General features: G+C 39.7%; 1 protein-coding gene across 1 annotated transcript in view; it reads right to left on the bottom strand.

Annotated features, from left to right (window-relative positions):
* Positions 1-8,648: 8,648 nt before the first annotated feature.
* Positions 8,649-24,922, bottom strand: part of LOC148360499 (lysyl oxidase homolog 4-like) — a 54,968-nt gene continuing 38,694 nt past the window's right edge. The window contains exons 12-15 of the mRNA XM_088342974.1: positions 20,988-21,103; positions 20,760-20,896; positions 14,890-15,001; positions 8,649-8,968 (exon numbers count right to left, since the gene is read on the bottom strand). Coding sequence (XP_088199100.1) covers positions 8,898-8,968; positions 14,890-15,001; positions 20,760-20,896; positions 20,988-21,103 — 436 coding nt within the window. The 3' untranslated portion in view covers positions 8,649-8,897. The remainder of the gene's footprint in view (positions 8,969-14,889; positions 15,002-20,759; positions 20,897-20,987; positions 21,104-24,922) is intronic.

The raw sequence follows: 24,922 nt of genomic DNA, 5'->3' as shown, positions 1-24,922 counted from the left end.
AAAGCAAAGAAAAGAAAGAATGTGGGAAAAAGAAAAAAAAGAGAAAGGGGAACAAGAGAGAAAATACAGGAAAAAAAGAATTTTTTTCGGGTATTTTGTTTACCCGAGCAACAAGATGACGGCCAATTATGTTATCTCCTTGTAGGTGAGCCTCATGTTATGTCTATTAAACAGAAATTTTGTAACCTACGATTTTTGAAAAAAACAATGCACATTTTCATGATCACGGTCCCGTGATTGAGGCTTTTTTATTTTTCTAATATTTCCTTTTCTAGCCACTTAGCTGGTTTCAGTGCTTAGCTGCAATTTCTCTGTGTAAATAAAGCTTTTATAGTCCTTCTGGATCACTCAGTTTCCACAGCTGGTCATGCAAGCGAACGTCCCCAAGTCTCATCATTTAGGCATCTTCCACTTGTTTTCCTTCTCTAGCCACTCATGTGAGCCACCTGGCTGCAAGATATAGCTAACTGTTGTTGTTAGCTTATTTGTGTCCTTTCTCGTTGCCTACCTCGCCAGACGCCCTAGTTAGCAACAGAGATTGAGGCTTTTTTTGATTCTTTTGTTTTGTTTTTCCTTCTCTAGCCACTAAAGCCAATTTGTTGGATTCAGTGGCTAGCTGCTATGTGATCATGTAAATAAAGCTTTCATCATCTTTCTGTTTAACTCTCGTTCCACAGCTGGTCATGCAAGCCCCAAGTCTCGTCATTTGGGCATCTTCAATTTGTTTTCCACTTTTTCATTCTTTACTCTATATCAGCACGTTATATTGGGATTTTTTGTATTCTATTCTTTTATTTTAATATTTTATTTTTCAACACAAGGATACTGCTGGAAGTGTGAATTTCCCTACGGGGATGAATAAAGTATCCATCTATCTATCTAGCATCTATCTAGACATCTAGACATCTATCTAGACATCTCTCTATATCTATCTATATCTCTCAATCTATATCCATCTCTATATCTATTCATATTTATCCATCTCTATCCATCTATATCTATCTCTATCCATCTATCTAGACATCTATCTAGCTATCTAGACATCTATCTATATCTATCCCTCTACCTATATCTATCTCTATCTAGACATCTATCTAGACATCTTTCTATCTCTATCTAGACATCTTTCTATCTATCTCATCTATCTAGACATCTATCTATCTAGACATCTTTCTATATCTATCTAGACATCTACCTATCTAGACATCTTTCTATCTCTCCATCTATCTAGACATCTTTCTATCTATATCTAGACATCTTTCTATCTATCTCATCTATCTAGACATCTATCTATCTAGACATCTTTCTATATCTATCTAGACATCTACCTATCTAGACATCTTTCTATCTCTCCATCTATCTAGACATCTTTCTATCTATCTCTATCTAGACATCTTTCTATCTATCTAGACATCTATCTATCTAGACATCTTTCTATATCTATCTAGACATCTACCTATCTAGACATCTTTCTATCTCTCTCCATCTATCTAGACATCTATCTATCTAGACATCTTTCTATCTATATCTATCTAGACATCTACCTATCTAGACATCTTTCTATCTCTCTCCATCTATCTAGACATCTATCTATCTAGACATCTTTCTATCTATATCTATCTAGACATCTACCTATCTAGACATCTTTCTATCTCTCTCCATCTATCTAGACATCTATCTATCTAGACATCTTTCTATCTATCTATCTATCGAGACATCTATCTAGACATTTAGACATCCATCTGCTGATGGAACATCTCTAATCAAGGATCAGGCTATGATAGTGGAGCGGTGGGCTGAGCATTTCAACACCCTGCTCAACCAGCCCACCCCAGTGGACCCAACTGTCCTTTCAGAGCTCCCTGAACATCCTACATTGCCAGACCTCAACCTCCCGCCAACTTTCAATGAAATCCTGCATGCAGTCAAAACCCTGAAAAACAATAAATCCCCTGGACCTGACAACATCCCAGCTGAACTTCTCAAGGTAGGAGGCTACCTCTGTACACGGACACTGTTTCAATATATTTCAGAGGTGTGGAGACGAGAGTGTGTCCCGCAACTGTGGAAAGATGCGAACATTGTGACCATCTTTAAGAATAAAGGAGATAAATCCATCTGCTCCAACAGTAGGGGTATCTCTTTGTTGGCCACTGCTGGAAAGGTCCTTGCCAAGGTCATGCTCCGCAGACTCATCTCCAAAATATCGGAACGCGTCATCCCAGAGTCACAGTGTGGTTTTCGAAAGGACAGGGGAACAGTCGACATGATCTTTGTGACACGTCAGCTCCAAGAGAAATGCCGGGAGCAGCACAAGGACTTGTTCATCGCCTTTGTCGATCTTTCAAAAGCATTTGACACAGTGAACAGGGACCTACTGTGGCAAGTCCTGAAGAGATTTGGGTGTCCACCCAAGTTTCTCACCATTCTTGCACAGTTCCATTCAGGGATGACGGCCAGAGTGGTAGTTGGAAGACACAGCTCAGAGCCCTTTGGCGTCGAAACTGGAGTGAGGCAAGGCTGTGTGCTGGCTCCAGTTCTCTTCAACATCTTCCTCGTCTGTGTTACAACACTGCTACGTAGAAGGATGGAGGAGCAGGCTGGAGTTACCATCAACTTCAGGGCTGATGGTAACCTGTTTAACATCAGGAGGCTACAGGCAACTACCAAACTGACTTCAGAGACCATCATTGAGCTACAGTATGCTGATGACTGTGCCCTGGTTGCCCATACACCGGAGGCTCTGCAAAACATTCTCTCGGCAGCTGTAACTGCATACACCAGAATGGGACTGACGATCAACACCCAGAAGACAGAGGTACTCTGTCAGTCCAGTGCTGACCTCTTACCAAACCCAATAACCCTCACAGCAGCAGGGCAACACCTGCTCATGGTGCCCACCTTCAAATATCTGGGGAGCATAGTGTCTGACACCTGCTCATTGGATGATGAGATCCAGAGCCGCCTCAAGCAAGCATCAGCATCTTTCGGTCGACTAAGGATAAGGGTCTTTCAAAACAACAACCTTAGACTCCACACCAAAATGCTGGTCTACAGAGCTGTATGTATCACGACATTACTGTATGGATGTGAGGCATGGACTATCTACAGCCGCCATCTGAAGAGCCTCGAGACCTTCCATGTAAGATGTCTTCAGAAGATCCTTGGCATCACATGGAGGGACAGAGTGCCGCACACAGAGGTGTTGGAGAGGGCAGGCAGCTGCAGCATGGAATCCATTATGGCCCAACGCCAACTTAGGTGGCTGGGGCATGTTGTTCGAATGCCCAGCCACAGACTGCCACGCCGTATCCTCTATGGTCAGTTACATCTAGGCCAACGCAGTGCTGGTGGGCAGAAGAAGCGGTTCAAAGACCAAATGAAGAACATCCTGAAGAGATGTCGGATAAACCCCTCCTCACTGGAGGAACTTGCTTCCTGCCGAGACCTCTGGCGCTCCCACTGCTCACATGGAGTGGATTACATGGAGGAACAGCGCATGCAACACCGTGCAGCAAAGCGTGCAAAGAGACATGCTCGCCAGGCCACCCCTGCTCCCCCCAGCACCCCCTTCACATGCTCTGTCTGTAACCGCATCTGTGGATCCAGGATCGGACTCTTCAAACATCAGCAGACTCACAATTAAAAGAAGATGGTCATCATCGTATCGATGGACAACCCCAAGCAAGACATTTAGACATCCATCTATCTAGACATCTTTCTATCTATCTAGACATCTTTCTATCTATATCTATCGAGACTTTCTATCTTTCTTTCTAAACATCCATCCACCCACCCATGTGAGCCACCTAGCTCCTGGCTAGAGCGAGTTGCTATTGTTATTGTTAGCTGCTGTCCTTTCTAGAAGCTTCTCCCACTAGCCGCTAAAGTTAGTCTGGGGGCCCTAGAGCCGCATGTGGCTCTTCAGAAATGTTTGAAATTGGAAACTGATGGTATTCATGAATTTTTTGTGTGTGATGGTTTTCTTTAGAATAAGCATTAAAATGCAATCAAATATGGAATGAATAACGCTTGTATGGGGCGGCAGTAGCTCAGCAGGTAGCGCGCTCGTCTTGGGATCAAAGGATCCCAGTTCGAATCCTGGCTCGTCCGTGTTACATGTCGAAGTGTCCTTGGGTAAGACACTGAACCCCTAATACCCCCAATAAGCAGGTTAGCGCCTTACATGGCTGCAAGGCCGCTATTGGGAAATGTGGAGAGCTTTGTAAAGCGCTTTGGGAAGTCATTGACTTGAAAAGCGCTATAGAAATGCAGATCATTTCATTTTTTGTATTCTATATCTTTTATTTTATTATTTTATTTTTCAACAAAATGATACTGCTGGAAGTGTGAATTTCCCTACGGGGATGAATAAAGTATCCATCTATCTATCTAGCATCTATCTATCTATATTTATCTATCCATCTAGACATCTATCTAGACTTATAGACATCTATCTTTCTATCTATATCTATCCATATCTCTCGATCTATATCTATCTATATCTCTCGATCTATATCCATCTCTATATCTATTTATATTTATATATCTATCTCTATCTATCTCTCTATATCTATCCATCTATCTATCTAGACATCTATCTCTCTATCTCTATCTATCTAGACCTCTATTTATCTAGACATACATCTATCTATCTAGACATCTATCTCTATCTATCTAGACATCTACCTAGACATCTATCTATCGAGACATCTATCTATCTAGACATTTAGAGATCTATCTATCTAGACATCTTTCTATCTATCTAGACATATTTCAATCTATATCTAGGCATTTATCTATCTATCTATCTAGACATCCATCAATCCACCCACCCATGTGAGCCACCTAGCTCCTGGCTAGAGCGAGTTGCTATTGTTATTGTTAGCTGCTGTCCTTTCTAGTAGCTTCTCCCACTAGCCGCTAAAGTTAGCCTGGGGGTCAACAACCTGTGGCCCTAGAGCCGCATGTGGAACTTTAGCACTACCCTCGTGGCTCCCTAGAGATTTTTCAGAAATGTTTGAGGTTCGAAAACGATGGTATACATGTATTTTTTTTGTGTGATGGTTTTCTTTAGAATAAGCATTAGAATTTATCACCTTGTTTAAAAACTGCTTTTTATAAGGTTTTGATCCGTTATGGCTCTTTTCAAATTTTGGGTTGCTGACCCCTGAGTTAGCCATTTATGACCAACTCCAGGTATGAGCTCTTTTCAGCCACCCCGGTTTTATCCTGCTCTTTATCGTCCCCTTTCCTTCTTTCTCACCCGTAACATTTTAAAAGTAGGCTTTGGAACTTCATCTTATCCTCTGCGTTTTCTTTAAATGCAGGATTCCAAGCTCCAACCACCTCAAGAAGTAAATTATTACACACTGTCCCTTTAAAGGACTGAGTGAACACTCAGCTTTGAGGGTGACTCATGTGAAAATCCTCGAGGATAAAAAAGGATTTCAAGAAACTTAGCGTGTTGCTAAGGTGGTTGGAAATAGAAGGCGCCAAAGCAGTCGCCTTTTTTACAATGTGGTTCCTGCAACGATTTCCAAACAAACACCGTATACCTAAAGCTTTATATTCATTGTTATTTTTATCTAAAATGGCCGCGCTATACGTTGCCAAAGTACCATAAAATCTGCAGGGGATGGTCACCACTGTTGAACTGAAGCTTGAAGGTCAGTGGATGCATATTTCACATAATGTAAAGTTCTTGCCATTAAACCAAGTTTGTTATACAAGCTCATATTTAAGATAAAAGGTGGAACAAAGGGCCGCCCAGGCAGGGCAGGGTATGGTCACCTCTATTGAACTGAAGCTTAAAGGTCAGTGGATGCACCTTGCATGAAACTTTCAGTGAGATTCTGCTGCTGAGCCGTGTTTGTTAAATTGTGTTTTGATTCATTATGAGTTGCAATGTAATTGAAAAATATTTTATGGAAATGTGGAATGAGGGGCCTACAGGGTGGAGAAGAAGATGATCACTCCTGTTGAACTGAAGCTGAAAGGACAGTTGATGCGTCTTGTACATAACCTTGGGTGAGTTTTTTTAATTACACTAATTGATCAGTCATTTTTGTAATCGTAATAAAGAAATATCTTCTTGAAATGGGGAACAAAGGGCCTCTGCGGTCTAGTAGGAGATCAGCACTGCCGTTGAACTGAAGCTTAAAGGACAATGAATGCATACTCTATGTGATTATTTGTATTTAATCTTTATTGTCATTGCAAAATATTTTATTTTAATTGAAACATGAAACAAAGGGCCTCCAAGGTGGAGAAGCAGATGGTCACTGCTGTTGAACTGAAGCTTAAAGGTCAGTGGATGCACCTTGCATTAAACTTTCAGTGAGATTCTGCTGCTGAGCCATGTTTGTTAAATTGTGTTTTGATTCATCATGAGTTGCAATGTAATTGAAAAATATTTTATGGAAATGTGGAATGAGGAACCTACAGGGTGGAGAAGCAGATGGTCACTCCTGTTGAACTGAAGCTGAAAGGACAGTTGATACGTCTTGTACATAACCTTGGGTGAGTTTTTTTTGAATTACACTAATTGATCAGTCATTTTTGTAATCGTAATAAAGAAATATCTTCCTGAAATGGGGAACAAAGGGCCTCTGCGGTCTAGTAGGAGATCAGCACTGCCGTTGAACTGAAGCTTAAAGGACAATGAATGCATACTCTATGTGATTATTTGTATTTAATCTTTATTGTCATTGAAAAATATTTTATTTTAATTGAAACGTGAAACAAAGGGCCTCCAAGGTGGAGAAGCAGATGGTCACTGCTGTTGAACTGAAGCTTGAAGGTCAGTGGATGCACCTTGCATGCAACTTTCAGTGAGATTCTGCCGTTTAGCCATGTTTTTTAAATCAGGTGATTTTTCATCATGTGTTGTAATGTAACTATAAAATATTTTATTGAAATGGAGAACAAAGGGCCTCTCCAGCCAACTAGGAAATCATCCCTGCCGTTGAACTGAAGCTTAAAGGACAGTGGATGCATATTACACATAACAAAAAGTTCTTGCCTTTAAACCAAGTTTGTTATACAAGCTCATATTCAAAATGAAATGTGGAACAAAGGTCTGCCCTAGCAGGGCAGGAGTTGGTCACCACTGTTGAACTGAAGCTTGAAGGTCAGTGGATGCACCTTAATGCAACTTTCAGTGAGATTCTGCCCTTGAGCCATTTTTGTTAAATGAGGTAAATGTAGTTGTAAAATATTTTGAAATCGGAATGAAGGGCCTACAGGTTGGAGAAGTAGATGGTCACTCCTGTTGAACTGAAGCTGAAAGGACAGTCGATGCGTCTTGCACATAACCTTGGGTGAGTTTCTTGAATTAGACTATTTGATCAATCATTATTGTAATCGGAAATATTTTATTCAAATTGAAACATGGAATGAAGGGCCTCTAGGGTGGAGAAGCAGATGGTCACTGCTTTTGAACTGAAGCTAAAAAGGACAGTGGATGCGTCTTACACATAACCTTGAGTGAGTTTTTTTGAATTACACTACTTGATCAGTCATTTTTGTAATTGTAATTAAGAAATATCTTCTTGAAATGGGGAACAAAGGGCCTCTGCGTCTAGTAGGAGATCAGCACTGCCGTTGAACTGAAGCTTAAAGGACAATGAATGCATATCACACATAAAGTAAAGTTCTTGCCTTTAAACCAAGTTTGTCATATTTTTCAATACTAACGCAAAATATTTGGTTTATATCAAAAACTGAAAAGAGGGGCCTCCAGAGTGGAAAAGCAGACAGTCAGTCCTGTTGAACTAAAGGTGAAAGGACAGTTGATGCGTCTAGCACAAAAACCTTGGGTGAGTTTCTTGAATTAGACTATTTGATTAATCATTATTGTAATCGGAAATATTTTATTTAAATTGAAACATGAAACGAAAGGCCTCCAAGGTGGAGAAGCAGATGGTCACTGCTGTTGAACTGAAGCTAAAAAGGACAGTTGATGCGTCTTGCACATAACCTTGGGTGAGTTTCTTGAATTAGACTATTTGATTAATCATTATTGTAATAGCAATTTTTTAATATTTAATATTTTTAATTGAAACATGGAACGAAGGCTTCCTGGGTGGTGAAGCAGATGATCACTGCTGTTGAACTGAAGCTAAAAAGAACAGTGGATGCGTCTTGCACATAACTTTGGGTGAGTTTCTCGAATGAGACCTATTGATGAATCATTTTTTATATTGTAATTTTTAAAATATTTTCTTGAAATGGGGAACAAACAGCTTATGCTGCCAAGTAGGAGACCATCACTGCCGTTGAACTGAAGCTTAAAGGACAATAAATGCATATCACACATAACGTAAAGTTCTTGCCTTTGTTAAATTAGCTGATTGCATTTGTCACAAAATATTTGGTTTAAATCAAAAATCTTAACGAGGGGCCTCCAGAGTGGGGAAGCACCGCAGTTGAACTAAAGCTTAAAGGACAGGTGATGTGTCTTCCAAGGCCTTCCAAACAAACACTGTACCTTTAAGGCCTTTACAATCAGCTAAACCCTCACTTTAATCGCTATCCTTATCGTACAAAATCTGCAAGAAAAAACATGTTTGTCAGTCTGACGTTTATTTTTTTTCGCTCTACCATTTGCGTAATAATTACGGCGCAGTGCGGCGGCGCCCCCAGGTGTTGAACAAACAAGTAAATGATTTGGCAGTATCAAATTAACAATACAAAAGAAAAAAGATTGCCAAAGTACAATAAAATCTGCATAAATTAGAGATTGTTCCAGAGAGATAATATCAAACTGTACATGACAATACATGTGCAATACATTACAAAATTTATTCAAATAAGGCAAAATAGCACCCATTTTTTCCCCCCCGTCCCTCGGCCGCTTCGTGTGCTTGTGTACCCGTCCCTGGGCCGCGCTCCGCTCACAGGAAGTTGTTGGTGATCTGGTGCTGGTGGTCGAACAAGTTCTCCGCGTCCGCACTGTAAGCGTCACCTGATTGGGCAAATAATGAGGAAAGCGATTAAGGGATGCCGTCTATTTACCTGCTATAGATACCCGTTCGTACAGGTGCTTGAAATCCTTGAAAATGCTAGGATTTTGATTATGTGTTTCCAAGGTCTGGAAAATAGATACTTTATTCATCCCCGTAGGGAAATTCACACTTCCAGCAGTATCCTTGTGTTGATTATTAACAGATTAACAGGATGGCCTCGGGGTGCTGTGTTGTAGTTTAGCAACAGCGGAGTGGATAACATCACACGCTAGGCCAAAAGTTCGACGTCCCTGCAGCAGATGGAAATCTTTGTGCCCAGGGTTACACCACCTCGTGTTCACGTAGTGAGTTTGCCTCCTCCCCGCTTCCCGCAGGCTTTCGTGTCTCCGTCTGTCCTAACAGCACTGAAGCCGGGTAGCTCCACGTTAACGTCCGGGACGCTAGACGTGAGCCACGTTTCCGTAAAACACAGCACACGGCACTCCCTGTATGCTTTGATGTTTTTTTACCAGCACGGCCAGTTTGTCGGTCTTATTTGGTAGAGAGTTCACATTTCCCACGATGGGGCCCCCTCATCACGCCGAAAATGCTTAAATTTTGAGCGAAGTGCTTGAAAATGCTTGAAATTGTTGCCATTGACACGTTTCGTGGCAGTCTGACTCTATAAACCAAACAATAAATGTAAAAGAAAAACGAAGTGTATGAAAATGACGCTGACACGCCTGCTCTGGTGGATTGTATTTATGGTGGCATCACTGCCCCCTACTGGTTGCACCCAAGAGGACGGATCTATTTAGAAAACCGACTATTTTGACTCTTTTTTGACTCCTGAACGTTTTTTTTGTTTTTTCAATGATATTTTATCATTATCAATAAAACATTATGCAACAAATTATTTAGTAATTAGTAATTTCATGTTTTGCAGGGGATCCCTGAAAAACACATAAAATATAAATATAAAAATATAAATTAGAATATTCAAAGATCCACAGAAAATGTGTATAATACTAATTAATATGAATATGAATATCATTATGGTTGAAATGAGTCCAAATATGGCTCATTTTTCTGCTATTTATACATACCATACTTGAACTCAATTGTTACCCAGGAGCCTTTAACCATGTGCATTGTTGAGGCAGAATTCATGTCAGTTTACAGCAGCCCATTAACAGAAAATGATCATAGATGGGAACATCTCAAAATAGCACAAAGTATGAGCTAGCAGCACGATAGCGACTTTATTTGCATCATCAAAGTCACGCCCCCCGCTGGGTTTCTTCCTTGAAAGGTACTGGAAAAATGGAAAAATTGGCCTTGAAAGTGCTTGAAAAGTGTTAGGCTGTAAAAGAGGTGTACAAACCATAATTTATTAAGGGTGGGGTGCGTTGTTTGAGGTGTTGAAAAAAGCCTTTTTAATTTTTTTTTCTACCACGCCTATCTGCTTTTTTTTTTTTTTTTAGTAAAGCTGTTCGGGCCGCGCAACACATTAGTTATCAGGGAAGAAGGGGGTGGAGAGCTACTTTATGCTCGTCTCACAGTTTTTTTTAGTGTAGCTTAAAAATGGAGACATAAGGAAAAAGCCTAAAAAAATAAAAGATGACAAAAGAAGTTTATTCGTGTGTGTCTTAGAAATGAACGTACTTGCACACGCAACACAAGGAGCTTGACAGAGGCTGCAATCATGACACAAGCCATAAGATGGCGTCAGCGAGTAAGAAAGTTAAAATCCCGAAAGGAACCTTCAAACTCTCCAAACAACATAAAAATACATTTATGGGCCTAGCAAGATCCTGACAACGTGCTAAAGGTAGAAGTAAATCTGTTTCAAGATCGAAAATGAAAAAAATACAAACAAGTTCATTCTACTTTGAGTCTAGTGGATAATAATGACAATTAGCTTAACTGAATACTCCCTACACGTTTTATAATTAATAGTTTTTGGTTAGTTATTAGTCATTTAATTATTATTTCTGGGCCATTTTAGCTTTTAACAGGCAGGAGAATGAATAGTAACAGGAGAACAGGAGTAGAAGGGAAAAAAATGATGATGGTGAGTTAGTGAAGCAGTCTAACGCGGCGAACGAGTCACACTTGAACATTCGCCAAATTAAGATGATAATAATAAGCTCTTTATGAACAGGAGAAAGAATAGTGACAGGAGAACAGGAGTAGAAGGGAATAAATGATGATGGTGAGGTAGTTGAAGCAGTCTAATGCAACGAACGAGTCACACTCTCATATACGCCAAACTAAAACCATATTTCGCTTAATATGTATCTTTTAACAGACGAGAGTAAATAGTGACAGGAAAACAGGATTAAGCCGAAAATTTACGACGTTGCGGTAGCGGGCGCGGTCGAATGCTACAAACGAGTCACACTCGCGTATTTGCCAAGTTAAAGTAATAAAAGGAAATTAAACCCGTCGCAGTTAGCTTAGCGCTAGCCTTTGGGAACAAAAAAAACTGAAAGTCACACACAAAGTTTGTGTTTATCCAATTAGAACTGGCGCGTTAGCATGTAAACATTAGCTAAAGTCACTTAAAATAGCATCTAGTTATATGCCTTGTTATTATTTTACAGTACATCGTACATTTTTAGCTAGTCAGTGAAAAATAAGAATTATATTTAAGTATTCAGTTTTTAGTTTTTCATTTCGGCTCATTTTTCGTTCGTGTTAGCATGTAGTCGTTAGCCAACGTCCAGATAGCGGCTATCGAAAATGTGAAAGTAAAGGGAACCACCAACTCTTATTAAAGTTTGGCCAAGCTCCTCTTTATTTGTCTTCTATCTCTTTAAAATGAGTCAGCTTTAAATATTTAGCTTTGTAGGGTTAGCATCCAATCATTAGCCAAAGTCCGGCTAACAAAAATGCGAAAGTAGAGGGTACCACCAACTCTTGAGAAAATGTATTGTTGGTTAAAGTTTGGCAGAGCTTCTCTTTGTTCATCTTCCATTTACTTAAATTATTCAGTTGTGGATATTTAGCTTTGTACGGTTAGCATTAGCCAAAGTCCGGCTAGCAATAATGTGAAAGTAGAGGCAACCACCAACTCTTATATTTTTTTATTGTTGGTAAAAGTTTGGCTAAACTCCATTTTATTTGTCTTCCATCTCCTTAAAATGAGTTAGCTTTAAATATTTAGCTTTGTAGGGTTAGCATCTAATCATTAGCCAAAGTCCGGCTAGCAAAAATGCGAAAGTAGAGGGAACCACCAACTTTTAATAAAATGTATTGTTGGTTAAAGTTTGGCCAAGCTCCTCTTTATTTGTCTTCCATCTCTTTAAAGTTAGTCAGATATTTAGCTTTGTAGTGTTAGCATTTAATCATTAGCCAAAGTCCGGCTAGCAAAAATGCGAAAGTTGAGGGAACCACCACCTCTTGAGAAAATGTATTCTTGGTTAAAGTTTGGCCGAGTTCCTATTTATTTGTTTTCCATCTCCTTAAAATAAGTCAGCTGTAGATATTTAGCTTCGTAGGGTTAGCATCTAATCATTAGCCAAAGTCCGGCTAGCAAAAATGCGAAAGTAGAGGGAAGCACAAATTTCTGAGAAAATGTCTTGTTGGTTAAAGCTTGGAAGAGTGGCTTTTTTATCCCCCATCATGTCCTTAAAATTATTCAACTTTAGATGGTTATCTTGGTAGCGTTAGCATTTAAACATTTGACAAAGTCTGGCTAGCGGCTAACAAAAATGTGAAAGCAGATGTAACCACCAACAACCAACATTTATGTCTTGTTGGTTAAAACTTGGCAGAGCTCCTTTTTATCTTCCATTTCTTAAAAATTGCTCAACTGTCGATATTTAGCTTTGTAGCGTTAGCATGGAAACAGGAGCTAAAGTGCGGTTAGCAGCTAGCAAAAACATCGAAGCAGAGGGACTTATGAGAAAATGTCTTGTTGGTAAAAGCTTAGCAGAGCTCCTTTTTGTCCCACATTTCTTTAAGATTGCTCAACTGTAGATATTTAGCTTTGTAGCGTTAGCATGTAAACATGAGCTGAAGTGCGGTTAGCAGCTAGCAAAAACGTCGAAGCTGAGGGACTTTTGATAAAATGTCTTGTTGGTAAAAGCTTAGCAGAGCTTCTTTTCGTCCCACATTTATTTAAGATTGCACAACTGTCGATATTTAGCTTTTTAGCGTTAGCATGTAAACATGAGCTAAAGTGCGGTTAGCAGCTAGCAAAAACGTCAAAGCAGAGGGACTTTTGAGAAAGTGTCTTGTTCGTAAAAGCTTAGCAGAGCTCCTTTTTTGTCCCACATTTCTTTAAAATTGCTCAACTCTACATATTTAGCTTTGTAGCGTTAGCATGGAAACATGAGCTAAAGTGCGGTTAGCAGCTAGCAAAAACATCAAAGCAGAGGGACTTTTGAGAAAGTGTCTTGTTCGTAAAAGCTTAGCAGAGCTCCTTTTTTGTCCCACATTTCTTTAAAATTGCTCAACTCTAGATATTTAGCTTTGTAGCGTTAGCATGGAAACATGAGCTAAAGTGCGGTTAGCAGCTAGCAAAAACGTCAAAGCAGAGGGACTTTTGAGAAAGTGTCTTGTTCGTAAAAGCTTAGCAGAGCTCCTTTTTTGTCCCACATTTCTTTAAAATTGCTCAACTCTAGATATTTAGCTTTGTAGCGTTAGCATGGAAACATGAGCTAAAGTGCGGTTAGCAGCTAGCAAAAACATCAAAGCAGAGGGACTTTTGAGAAAGTGTCTTGTTCGTAAAAGCTTAGCAGAGCTCCTTTTTTGTCCCACATTTCTTTAAAATTGCTCAACTCTAGATATTTAGCTTTGTAGCGTTAGCATGGAAACATGAGCTAAAGTGCGGTTAGCAGCTAGCAAAAACATCAAAGCAGAGGGACTTTTGAGAAAGTGTCTTGTTCGTAAAAGCTTAGCAGAGCTCGTTTTTTGTCCCACATTTCTTTAAAATTGCTCAACTCTAGATATTTAGCTTTGTAGCGTTAGCATGGAAACATGAGCTAAAGTGCGGTTAGCAGCTAGCAAAAACATCAAAGCAGAGGGACTTTTGAGAAAGTGTCTTGTTCGTAAAAGCTTAGCAGAGCTCCTTTTTGTCCCACATTTCTTTAAGATTGCTCAACTGTCGATATTTAGCTTTTTAGCGTTAGCATGTAAACATGAGCTAAAGTGCGGTTAGCAGCTAGCAAAAACGTCGAAGCAGAGGGACTTTTGAGAAAATGTCTTGTTCGTAAAAGCTTAGCAGAGCTCAGTTTTTGTCCTTCATTTCTTTAAGATTGCTCAATTGTAGATAATTAAATTCGAAGTATGCATTAGCCACAATTTGGCTAGCTGCTAACAAGGAAGCAGAGTGACACAGGAACCTTTGAGACAATGTTGGTTAAAATTTGGCAACTTTTTTGGAGATTTTTTTTACTCCAATCTCCTTTTTCATGTGCAAAATGATAAATAAGCAGCCACGGCGTAGACCTACTCCGCCCCCGTGTGAAAACCAGCTTCACATGGCTTGCCTCACTTTTTACATGAAGTTACCACAATGTTTTTTTGGGCCATTTTTTTGAGATTTTTTTTACTTCAATCTCTTTTTTCTTGTGCAAAATGATTAATAAGCATCCATGGCATGCACCAGCTCCGCCCCCGTGTGAAAACCAGCTTCACATGGCTTGCCTCACTTTTTACATGAAGTCACCACAATGTTTTTTTGGGGCAATTTTTTGGGAGATTTTTTTTACTCCAATCTCCTTTTTCATGTGCAAAATGATAATTAAGCAGCCACGGCATGCACCTGCTCCGCCCCCGTGTGAAAACCAGCTTCACATGGCTTGCCTCACTTTTTACATGAAGTCACCACAATGTTTTTTTGTTTTTTTTCTGAAACTTTTTTTCGGTTTCCTTTTGGACAAAATATACTTCCGTTTTCATATTTCTCTTGCAAATAACGTTCCAACCGTACCTGCATGGCAGCCGAAGACGTAAGCTCTCACTCCGTCGTATTTGCAGCGACATCGGATGACGTTGTTCTTGAAATCCGACTCGGCCATGTCCAAAGAGGGGTTGACTTCCACCTATAAAACACAAAAGGCATTGCTTATTTTTGCTCCCGAGTTCCCATGACTGAGCCATCCCGAGAGTATTTTCGTACCCTCGGAGGGCGTGTGTTTTAAACACTTCGCCAACGGTTTGATTCCGCATTGTTTGCGATAATTATATTGCGAGTCCAGATGCTGACGCAGATTACCCACCCCGCACCCTGCTACAGCACTCTAAAATGGCTTTTTATGTTTCGACCCAGGAATAACAAAAACCTTTGACTGTTCAGAAACAGGTGGGTTACTGTAGATCAGGGGTGTCAAACTCATTTCAACTCGGGAGGCCACACGATAGAACAAACATTCTGTCGGGGGCCGGACTTGTAGTAGATTAAAGAGAAAGAAAAAGAGAGATAAAGAAATAAGAGAAAGAGGAAGGGAAAAGCAGAGAGGGCAGGACAAAGAAAGAAAAAGAGAGAGAGGGAAAGAGCGTGAGAAACAAAAGAGATAAAAAGAGAAGTCGTGAGAGAGGGGCAAAGAAAGGGAGAGGAAGAAAGAAATCAAAGAGAAATAGAATGACAGAAGGAGAGGAAAGATAAAAGAAAGCACTAAGGGTAGGAAGAGAGAAAGAGAGAGAGAGAGAGAAAATGCAGAGAGAGAGAGAGAGAGAGAGAGAGAGAGAGAGAGAGAGAGAGTAGAGAGAGAGAGAGAGAGAGAGAGAGAGAGAGAGAGAGAGAGAGAGAGAGAGAGAGAGAGAGAGAGAGAGAGAGAGAGAGAGAGAGAGAGAGGATAGGAGAGACTGAGCGAGAGAGAGGAATAGGAGAGACTGAAGCGAGAGAGAGGAATAGAGAGACTGAAGCGAGAGAGAGAGAGAGAGAGAGAGAGAGGGAGAAAGAGACAGAAGCAAAAGAGCGAGAGAGAGAGAGACTGAAGCGAGAGAGAGTGAGAGAGGAATAGGAGAGACTGAAGCGAGAGAGAGGGAATAGGAGAGACTGAAGCGAGAGAGAGAGAGAGAGGGAGAAAGAGACAGAAGCAAGAGAGAGAGAGAGAGAGAGAGAGAGAGAGAGAGAGAGAGAGAGAGAGATGAGAGAGAGAGAGAGAGATGAGAGAGAGAGAGAGAGAGAGAGAAGAGAGAGAGAGAGAGACCAACATGCAGCAAAAAAGGGAAAGAACGGACAATGGTATACAGAGTGAGAAAGAAAAAGAGAAAACAAAAAAGAGAGAGAGAAAGCAAAAAGAGAGAGAGAGAGAGAAAAGAAAGAATAAAAACAAGAGACAGAGCTATAGAGACACAGAGTGAGTGTAAAAGAGAGAGAAAAAGAAAGAAGAAAGAGACATGAATAAACAGAGAGTGAGAAATCGAGAGAGAACAAGAAAGAGAGAGAAAAAAAAGAGAGAGTAATGTAGTCCCAGAGACTTTGCGAAGTGGCACCTGGCATTGTCAGCATCAAGCGGATATCTTTCAAACCGCATCTCATTTCTCTCTTGCGCTTCTCTGGGTGTGGTCTCGCGGGCTAACTGTGTCTTAATACATCCCAAGGATGCGGATGACAGCTTTAGTTTGTAATCCAAACCGCAGCCTGTCATTTCATGTTGTCTGCCGCCCGCTGCTCAATGAGCAAAGCACTTTTCTTGAATTGAAGCAAAAAAACGCCACCAAAAGCTCTTCATTTGATGGATGGCTCACCCGCTGACATCACTGACACTTCCTACAAATTATTTTCGCTCCTGGTTGCAGACAGAATGAGTCAAGCAAAGCATCTGAAGATTTTTGCCACTTCATTTTTATGTGCGTATAAAAAAAAAGACCATTTTAGACATCAGGAGAGGATCTCGGCCTGTTATATACACAAGGGGCTGTATTAAAGTGACAGTGCGTCATTATTTACAACTGGAAGTCGATGTATTTTGGATCGGAGGTGCGCACATTCCAAAAAGAAAACGCAATTCATATTTCAAGTCCTTATATTCTTTCCGATTGATTTTATTTTATTTTACTTTTTTGTCAAAATAGCCATAAAAAATCGGATACCCCAAGATAATTTAGCTTTTAAAAAGAATTCCTTTTCCTAAAATGAACTGAAAAATGAACAATGCACAGAATTCATTTTTTTTTCCAGTCTAAAACTTTAACCATACAACATAGTTTTTAAATTCTTGTTTTAAAGAGACAGTGTGTAATGGGGAGTGGGAGAAGCTACTCAAAATGGCTAACATGAGTTGCTGGAGAAGGAAACAGTGGAAAACAAAATCAAAGATGCCTCCATCACTGTAAAAAAACTACATTTTTTTTCCTAAAATTAAATAAATAATCCACCATTTAGGAGATAATTTTTTTTGCTTATCTTTATTTTTGTCTGTTTTTTACGAGAAACAATGAAAAATATCGTACGCTAACCGAACATTTTTTATTATGAGTGGAAAATTGCGGGGGGTTTTTTGTGACACGGAAGGACGAAACAGAAGCATTATACGATAACAGTAGCGACCAGCGTTAGGCCAAGTGGCTATCGTGATTGGCTAAAGACGGAAACAATGGGAAACAAACGCCGGATGTCTGAATTACTGAACACAGCAGTGTAAGGCAAGTGACACTTATAGCAGAAGTCAACAACTACAATTTAGCGGCAAGCCATTGCCTACAGTCGCTAGAGAAGGAAACAATGAAAAAAAAACCCACAGAACTCCGCAATGTTCACTTGCGTGACTGCTGTGGAAGGCAAGTGATACTGGAGGACAAAGCGAGCACACTTAATTATAACAATAGCAGCAAGCTGTAACCTGCAGCCAAGTGTCTAACATGCGTGGCTAAAGATGGAAACAATAGAAAACAAGCACGCACCTGATGTCCGAAAGATTGAACTCAGCAGTGTTAGGCAAGTGACGCTTCAAGCTGGAGCAGTAAACAACCACAATTTAGCCGCAAGCCATAGCCTGCATTAGCCAAGTGTCTAACATGAGTGGCTAAAGATGGAAACAATAGAAAACAAGCACCGGAGGTCCAAATGATTGAACTCAGCGGTGTAAGGCAAGTGATACTTGAAGCTGGAGCAGTGAACAACCACAAATTAGCCGCAAGCCATAGCCTGCAGTAGCCAAGTGTTTTACATGAGTGGCTAAAGATGGAAACAATTGAAAACAAGCACCAGATGTCCGAATGATTGAACTCAGCGGTGTAAGCTAAGTGACACTTGAAGCTGGAGCAGTGAACAACCACAATTTAGCCGCAAGCCATAGCCTGCAGTAGCCAAGTGTTTTACACATGAGTGGCTAAAGAAGGAAACCGTGACAACTGCCCAAAAGAGGTGACTGTGACATGACTACTGATGGGAGATGGACAAAGCTAAAGGATCTAATAGTAAAAAAAGCAGCAAGCGGGGAGCCATAGTCGGCAGCCATATGGCTAACCTGAGCGGTTAGAGAGGGAAAAAGTGGAAAAAAAAAGAGTCAAATACGCCTGAATAACGGGGCTCATTTGTGAGTTGTAAATGCTTAAAGCGGCACCAAGGTGAAGTCCCCTTTGCCTAATTTGACATTGGGTCACATGTGGGAATTTTAAAATCAGTTTTCATTTTGAATCCACCGTCACATATCCTACCTCCCTCTGCATCCACCCCCTAACTCCACTATACCAGCTCAAGTCACATCGCTCCAATCGAGTGCAAACGTTCCATAAACCACCACGCCTGCGACTTATACTCCGGCGCGACTTCTGTGTCCTCATCCCACCTCGACGGGAGTCAAAATCCGGGGTTAAACGTGACTCACGGTTTTAAACAAGCGCTCCTAAAAACGGCCGACGCAGCATTCGCCCACATCTCCCGCTTGATAATGCAAATAAAAACCCTAATTAAAACCAACTTTATCGATATAAATAGAATAAATCACAGAGCGAGAGCAGGAGTTAAAAAAGACCTCAACTACTTTGAGTTTTTCCGTGGACTAGCAATATACGCTGTGGCACTAATAGCAGGTCTCCCGTCTATATAAAGCCACATGAAATGGTGGGCCGCGTTCAAAGTATCGGCCCTAAAGTACACGCTAGTACCTGAAAGCTTGGCCGAGGGCCACTTTGCAGCCATTAGAGTCCCTTATGGCTTTTAAACACGCACGCGGATTTGAAATGGGAACCCAGCCGCTTTCCACTTTTTGGGGCCGTTCGTTTACTTTGGGTCACTGTGCGAAGAAAGGGAAAATGCAAGATTTTCTTTTCTTTAAACGAAAACATGGTTATCTATCTAGACATCTCAAGATCTATCTGGACATCGATCTATCTAGACATCTATCCATCTAGACATCTATCTCTCTAGACATCTATCTATCTAGACATCTATCTAGACATCTATCTATCTAGACTTCCATCTATCTAGACATCTATCTAGACATCTATCTCAACAGCTATCTCGATATCGATCTATCTATCTAACCTGACATCTATCTAGACATCTATCTATCTAGCCAGCTATCTAGACATCTATCTAGATTTCTATCCATACATCTAGACATCTATCTAGACTTCTATCTATCTATCTAGAAATCTAGACCTCTATCTATCTAGAAATCTAGACATCTATCTATCTAGTCATCTATCTAGACATCTATCTATCTAGACTTCCATCTATCTAGACATCTATCTAGACATCTATCTCAACAGCTATCTCGATATCTATCTATCTATCTAACCTGACATCTATCTAGACCTCTATCTATCTAGCCAGCTATCTAGACATCTATCTAGACATCTATCTAGATTTCTATCCATCCATCTAGACATCTATCTAGACTTCTATCTATCTATCTATCTATCTAGAAACCTAGACATCTATCTATCTAGAAATCTAGACATCTATCTATCTAGTCATCTATCTAGACACCTATCTCGACATCTATCTCGTCATCTAGACATTTATCTATCTAGACATCTTTTTATCTAGACAGCTATCTATCTCTATCTATTTAGACATCTATGTATCTAGACATCTATCTATCTCGACATCTATCTCGACATCTATCCATCTAACTATCTATCTAGACATCTATCTAGACATCTATCTATCTAGACATCTTTCTAGACATCTATCTATCTAGATATCTATCTATCTAGACATGTATCTATCCATCTAGACGTCTGTCTGTCTGTCCGTCCGTCTCTTTCTTTACTTATCTTACCATCTATCTAGACATCTATCCATCTATCTAGACGTCTGTCCGTCTATTTAGACGTCTATCTATCTATCTATCTATCTATCTATCTATCTATCTATCCAGACGATTGTCTGTCTGTCTGTCTCCTTCTGTCTGTCTCTTTCTGTCTGTCTCTTTCTGTCTTTCTTAACCTATCTATCTAGACATCTTTGTTTTATTTGTGTACGGCACTTAGTCTTCAATTGTCACATATACTCCCCCCTCTGCATCTACCCTCTAACTCCAATGTACCAGCTCAAGTCACATCACTCCAATGGTAAATAAAATCGTTTTTCTACTTTGCATTTATACTTGTGTATAATGTTATGTTATGATATCACATATGTTACACATAAGTAGTGCTTACTAGAAATTTTGTTGTTAAGGTTTTTATTAGAGTACCAGGGGGTTTCTTTCTTTTTGATCCCCACTACAGAACGGATTCATGTCATATCCTGGGTGTCCACTGCACTTTGCTTTTATTCCCTTTACCCCCCTTTGAGGACATCGGAGTAAAAATACGAATCTCTTTGCTCAAAAAATTATGAGTAAATAGGTCGACCAGTACGACTATCTCGCGACACAATCTGAGAAAAATATCGTTCCTCACCTGGAAGACGTACTCCCCAGGCCTCACGTCGGTGATATCGATCCATTGGCAGTCGATATCGTGACGATACGTGTCCCAGCAGCCCACCGAGATCCCTTGCTGGCCCATGTTGTAACAGGAATAGCGCTTCTGCTTACCTGAACCACCAAAGTACGTACAAAGTTAGAGTTTCCGGAGACAAAACTTGTTTTTTGGGGGTAGTTCGATGTCTCGAATTGAAATTCTGACCGTCCGGGCAGTAGGTGTCCTCCAGACAGAAGCTGGCTTTGTGGCCTTCAGCCACTCTGGTGCCGTTGAGGGTGAGAAGATCGTAGTGGGTGAAGACCTCGATGCTGTGGTAGTGCCTGGGAAAAGGGGCGGGGTCATACGTCACTTGGAATCTGTGGTGGTACTGGTTTTAGGAACAATACTTTAAAAAACTCACTACCTTTCTGAGTGAGTCACTGAATTACTTTATAGTAAGGGTAACTTGTTACCAGGTAAAGTAACTCTTTCTATTACTTTAAAAATAAGTTTGGTTTCATTTGAAATATTCTGAGCAATTTTTGAGTCAGGTGGATAGAGAAAAACAGGTAGTTGTGGTATAGAACCTTTTAATATTTATTGCAACTCACCAGTAAAAAAATTATCTTACACTTGAAGTGCAACAAACGGTAAACAATCTAATAAAATAACAGCATGTACGTAATCACGCACGAAATTTACATAAACACACGAAAACTATGTAAACAAGCACAAAAAACGGACGAAGAAACCCAAAACGGAGGTAAACACACATTAAAACATACGTAAACATGCACAAAATTGTACATAAACACGCTCAAAAAGATGAGTAAACACGCGCCAAAATGTACAGAAAACACGAAATGTAGGTAAACACACACAAAAACGTACATAAGCACACAAATTGTATGTAAACATGCACAAAATGTACATAAGCATACAAAATGTACATAAACATGCACTAAAATGTTCGTAAACACGCACAAATGTACATAAACACGCAAAATGTATATAAGCACACAAAAATGTGTGTAAACATGCAAAAAACCTTACATAAACGCGCACAAAATAAACGTAAGCACACAAAATGTGCATAAACACGCACAAAAACGTTAGTAAACACGCACAAAAACGGACGTAGAAACCCAAAACGGACGTAACACACATGAATACGTAAGTAAACATGTACAAAATTGTACATAATCATGCTCAAAAACATAAGTAAACACGCGTCAAAATGTACACAAAACACGAAATGTAGGTATACACGCACAAAAACTTGCGTAAATAGGCACTAATACACGCTCAAACATGCACTAAAACGTACGTAAACACGCACAAAAACAGAAGTAGAAACCCAAAACGGAAATAAACACACCCAAAAAAAGAAATAGAGACCCAAAACGGACGTAAACACACACAAAAACAGAAGTAGAGGCCCAAAACGGACGTAAACATGCACAAAAACGTATGTAAACACAGACCAAAATGTACATAAAACACGAAATGTAGGTAAACATGCACAAAAATGTACATAAACAGGCACTAATACACACGCAAACATGCACTATAATATACGCAAACACGCCCAAAAACAGAAGTAGAAACCCAAAACGGACGTAAACACACCCAAAAACAGAAGAAGAAACCTAAAACGTACGTGAACACACACAAAAACAGAAGTAGAAACCCAAAACGGATGTAAACACACCCAAAAAACAGAAGAAGAAACCCAAAATGTACGTAAACACACACCGAAACAGAAGTAGAAACCCAAAACGGACGTAAACACACCCAAAAACAGAAGAAGAAACCCAAAACGTACGTAAACACACACAAAACAGAAGTAGAAACCCAAAACATACGTAAACACACCCAAAAACAAGTAGAAACCCAAAACGTACGTAAACACACAAAAAAACAGAAGTAGAAACCCAAATCGGACGTAAACATGCACAAAAATGTATGTAAACACAGACCAAAACGTACATATAACACGAAATGTAGGCAACCACGCACAAAAACGTACCTAAACAGGCACTAATACGAACGCAAACATGAACTAAAACGTACGTAAACACAGACAAAAACAGAAGTAGAAACCCAGAACGTACGTAAACACAGACAAAAACAGAAGTAGAAACCCTGAACGTACGTAAACACACACAAAAGCAGAAGTAGAAACCCAAAACGGACGTAAACACACCCAAAAACAGAAGAAGAAACCCAAAACGGACGTAAACATACACAAAAACGTATGTAAACACAGACCAAAACCTACATAAAACACGAAATGTAGGCAAACACGCACAAAAACGTACGCAAACAGGCACTAACACGCACGCAAACATGCACTAAAACGTACATAAACACACACAAAAACAGAAGAAGAAACCCAAAACGGACGTAAACACACCCAAAAACAGAAGAAACCCAAAACGGACGTAAACACACAAAAAGAGAAGTAGAAACCCAAAACGGACGTAAACACACCCAAAAACAGAAGAAGAAACCCAAAACGGACGTAAACACACCCAAAAACAGAAGAAACCCAAAACGGACGTAAACACACAAAAAGAGAAGTAGAAACCCAAAACGGACGTAAACACACCCAAAAACAGAAGAAGAAACCCAAAACGGACGTAAACACACCCAAAAACAGAAGAAACCCAAAACGGACGTAAACACACAAAAAGAGAAGTAGAAACCCAAAACGGACGTAAACACACCCAAAAACAGAAGAAGAAACCCAAAACGTACGTAAACATGCACAAAAACGTATGTAAACACAGACCAAAACGTACATAAAACACGAAATGTAGGTAAACACGCACAAAAACGTACTTAAACAGGCACAAAAACAGAAGTAGAAACCCAGAACGGACGTAAACATGCCCAAAAACAGGTAAACACAGATCAGAATGTACATAAAACACGAAATGTAGGTAAACGCGCACAAAAACGTACGTAAACAGGCACTAATATGTTCGCAAACATGCACAAAAACGTAAGTAAACACGCGCCAAAATGTACTTAAAACACAAAATGTAGTTAAACACAAACAAAAACATTGAAAACGTACATACTCATGCACAAAAACGCTGTTACGTAACAGCATTATTCATAACAGTGTTCTTTCCAACACTTTTCTCTGTAATTACTATAGTATGAGGCAACGGAATTTCTCCCCATGGAAATATTCTCCCTACCATATATACTCATATCCAAGCCGAATTTAAAACTATAAAATATATACTTAAATCAAATGCACATATTTGGTCGTGTATCACTAGTACCGAATTTTAGGCAGCGTATGGGCCGGAGGGGGCGTGTCTAACACAGGAACAACAAACCGACAAAAAATCAATGCGAAATGATGGTAAAAGTCTGCTAAATTTTAGTTTGCGAGATCTTCGTGCGATTTTTCGCCCCGAGACAAAATGGACATGGAGTGTCTCAATTAAGTGTTCATTTGCAAGCTTCACTGCTTATTCAACTTAGTGAACATGTTTTTTTTTCTATTTCTTTAATTTTGTGGCTATTCTATACGAGTACGTCTGGTCATTTGTAGCTGTCGGAGTAACAAACTACTTTTTGGTGTCGGTCAGGACCGGCCCCCACCTCCATGGGGCCCTAAGCAAAATGAAGATTTGAGGGCCCCTAAGAGAACTCATTCCATAGTCGGGGGCCGCAAATGACACCTTATAATTGGTTTTGAAACACTCATCATTAAAGGTCCCTGTTTTAAGTACTTCATTTGTAATTTACTTTCGAAGTATTACTATATAATATATATATATATATATATATATATATATATATATCTTATTACTATATTTTTTAGTATTTCTGAAGTTGGATTTCTACTGAATTTTGGTAGTTTTTTGCAGTGTTACTGTCGTTTTGTTTAAGTACTATTTTTGCAGTATTTATGAAGTCATTTTAAGTAGTATTTCTGTAGTACTTTTGTTGTATTTTGAAAGTACATTTTTTTTGTTGTATATCTGTAGTATTTTCATAGTATTTTTGTATTATTACAGTAGTTTTATGATTGTAGTAAGTTTTTGGGTATTGCTGTGAGATTACCTTTTTGTAGTATTTTTGTACCAACTCAGCTTATTTTGTAGTATTTGCATATAAGAATGTTTGTTGTATATCTG

The sequence above is a fragment of the Urocampus carinirostris genome, chromosome 8, assembly GCF_059441175.1.
Source record: "Urocampus carinirostris isolate Australia breed hairy pipefish chromosome 8, RoL_Ucar_1.0, whole genome shotgun sequence".
Classification (NCBI taxonomy): domain Eukaryota; kingdom Metazoa; phylum Chordata; class Actinopteri; order Syngnathiformes; family Syngnathidae; genus Urocampus; species Urocampus carinirostris.
This window is presented reverse-complemented; position numbering and strand designations above follow the sequence as displayed.